Here is a 1496-nt window from a genome sequence, read left to right as displayed (position 1 = left end):
ATATCCTTCGCTACACACTCTCAGCCTTCTTCATTCAGAATAGTTTTTACATATCCACCCAGTCTATCAACTTTTTTGGAAATGATGATCTAGTAGATTGAAACTATATATTTAAAAATATATAATTTCAATCTAAATGTACAGTAGATAGTTATATACCGTAGTCATATATAATATATAGTTATAGTTATATATAATAGATGGTTATATCTAGTAACACTATATATATATAGTAAGCTAAACCTTAGTGCTATATATAGTAAGCTAAACCTTTTAACGTATATCTGTGGTCATTAATACAAAACCAAGCCTCCTAATATGACTCAATGCAAACTTTATACCATTTGTAGCAACTTAAGTTCACTACTAGCAACTCTAGCACACCATACGATGTCCACTCCAATACCATTTCTAACTATTTTACCAATATATATATATATATATATATATATTAAAAAATAAAAGAGAAAATAAGAAAATTGAGTTGATTAAAACATGAAATAACCACAATTACAAAAAGATGTTCCTCCGCCTCTTCCTCTCACTCTCTTCCATCAATAAACTCTCTACAATGTTTTTCCAAATAAATCTTACAAAGAAAAAAAAAACGAAAAAAATCCCCTTAAAGAATGACTTATTTAGGAAAAGACAAAATGGGCTAATGGTTGATTGAATTAAACGCATCGCATCTTGTCCTCACTTCTCCTTTCCCGCCAGTTTTCACCTCGCGAACGCTCATCTTCTCCATCGCCTCTCCAAAATCCTTGAAGAATAATGCCTGGTTTCCTGCATACATCTCCACGAATTTCCTTGTTCTCGGATCCTTCACCAGCGCCTGATCCGACGCCAACAGTCCCATTCCTCTCAGCAGATTCTGGTAGTATACGTTGTCGAACTTCCCTGGCGTTACAGGGTCGCTGTACGCCGAACTCGCTGGATTCTTCTCGTAATCGGCGCAGGACTTCTTCAACGCCTCCGCGTATTTCGAATTAATCTCAGGATCTGTTGGTGTGTTTTTGCTGAAATTGAAGAGCCGGTCGCTGAATTCCTTGCAATTTGAGAATCCGATCGTGCGTCCGCCATATAGCGCTACCATTTCTTGAATCGTGAAGCCTTTCGCTGTGTATAGCTTGATCAACTCGTCGATTGATTGATTCGGTTTCGGAATGTTGCCTTCCACGTCTGAAACTTTCGAGACGAGGCTATCTTTTCGCCCTAATTCAACTTTGTACGATGGTCCGCCTGTAGCCGCGATGAGATCTCTAGTCGCTTGCGCTAACACGTCGGAGCAAGAGACAATCCCAGGGCAGGAGAGCTCTAAGGTGATCTTCGCTCGAGTGACGACGTCAAAGGCGTCACCAGGAAGATTGCGGTTGATTTCAGCATCGCGCTCGGCGTGGTTGAAGACATTGGATGAAACAAGAACAGAGCCATCGCAGCCTCCAACCAAACAATCGCTGAACAAAAGGCGCATAGATGCAGCGGCGGTGACAGGG

The 1496-nt window shown here is 40.4% G+C and overlaps 1 protein-coding gene across 1 annotated transcript; it reads right to left on the bottom strand.

The window, feature by feature from the left end:
* Nucleotides 1-610: 610 nt before the first annotated feature.
* Nucleotides 611-1495, bottom strand: LOC111433663 (peroxidase 41-like; the record flags this gene model as incomplete). The annotated part of the gene is made up of 1 exon (XM_023070790.1): nt 611-1495. A coding segment is annotated over one exon (837 nt), but the record flags the coding sequence as incomplete, so codon positions are not given.
* Between the last annotated feature and the right edge of the window lies 1 nt (nt 1496).

This window comes from Cucurbita moschata, unplaced genomic scaffold, assembly GCF_002738365.1.
Source record: "Cucurbita moschata cultivar Rifu unplaced genomic scaffold, Cmos_1.0 Cmo_Scf00003, whole genome shotgun sequence".
NCBI lineage: Eukaryota > Viridiplantae > Streptophyta > Magnoliopsida > Cucurbitales > Cucurbitaceae > Cucurbita > Cucurbita moschata.
The sequence above is the reverse complement of the archived record's forward strand: the minus strand, read 5'-3'. Positions and strand labels throughout refer to the sequence as shown.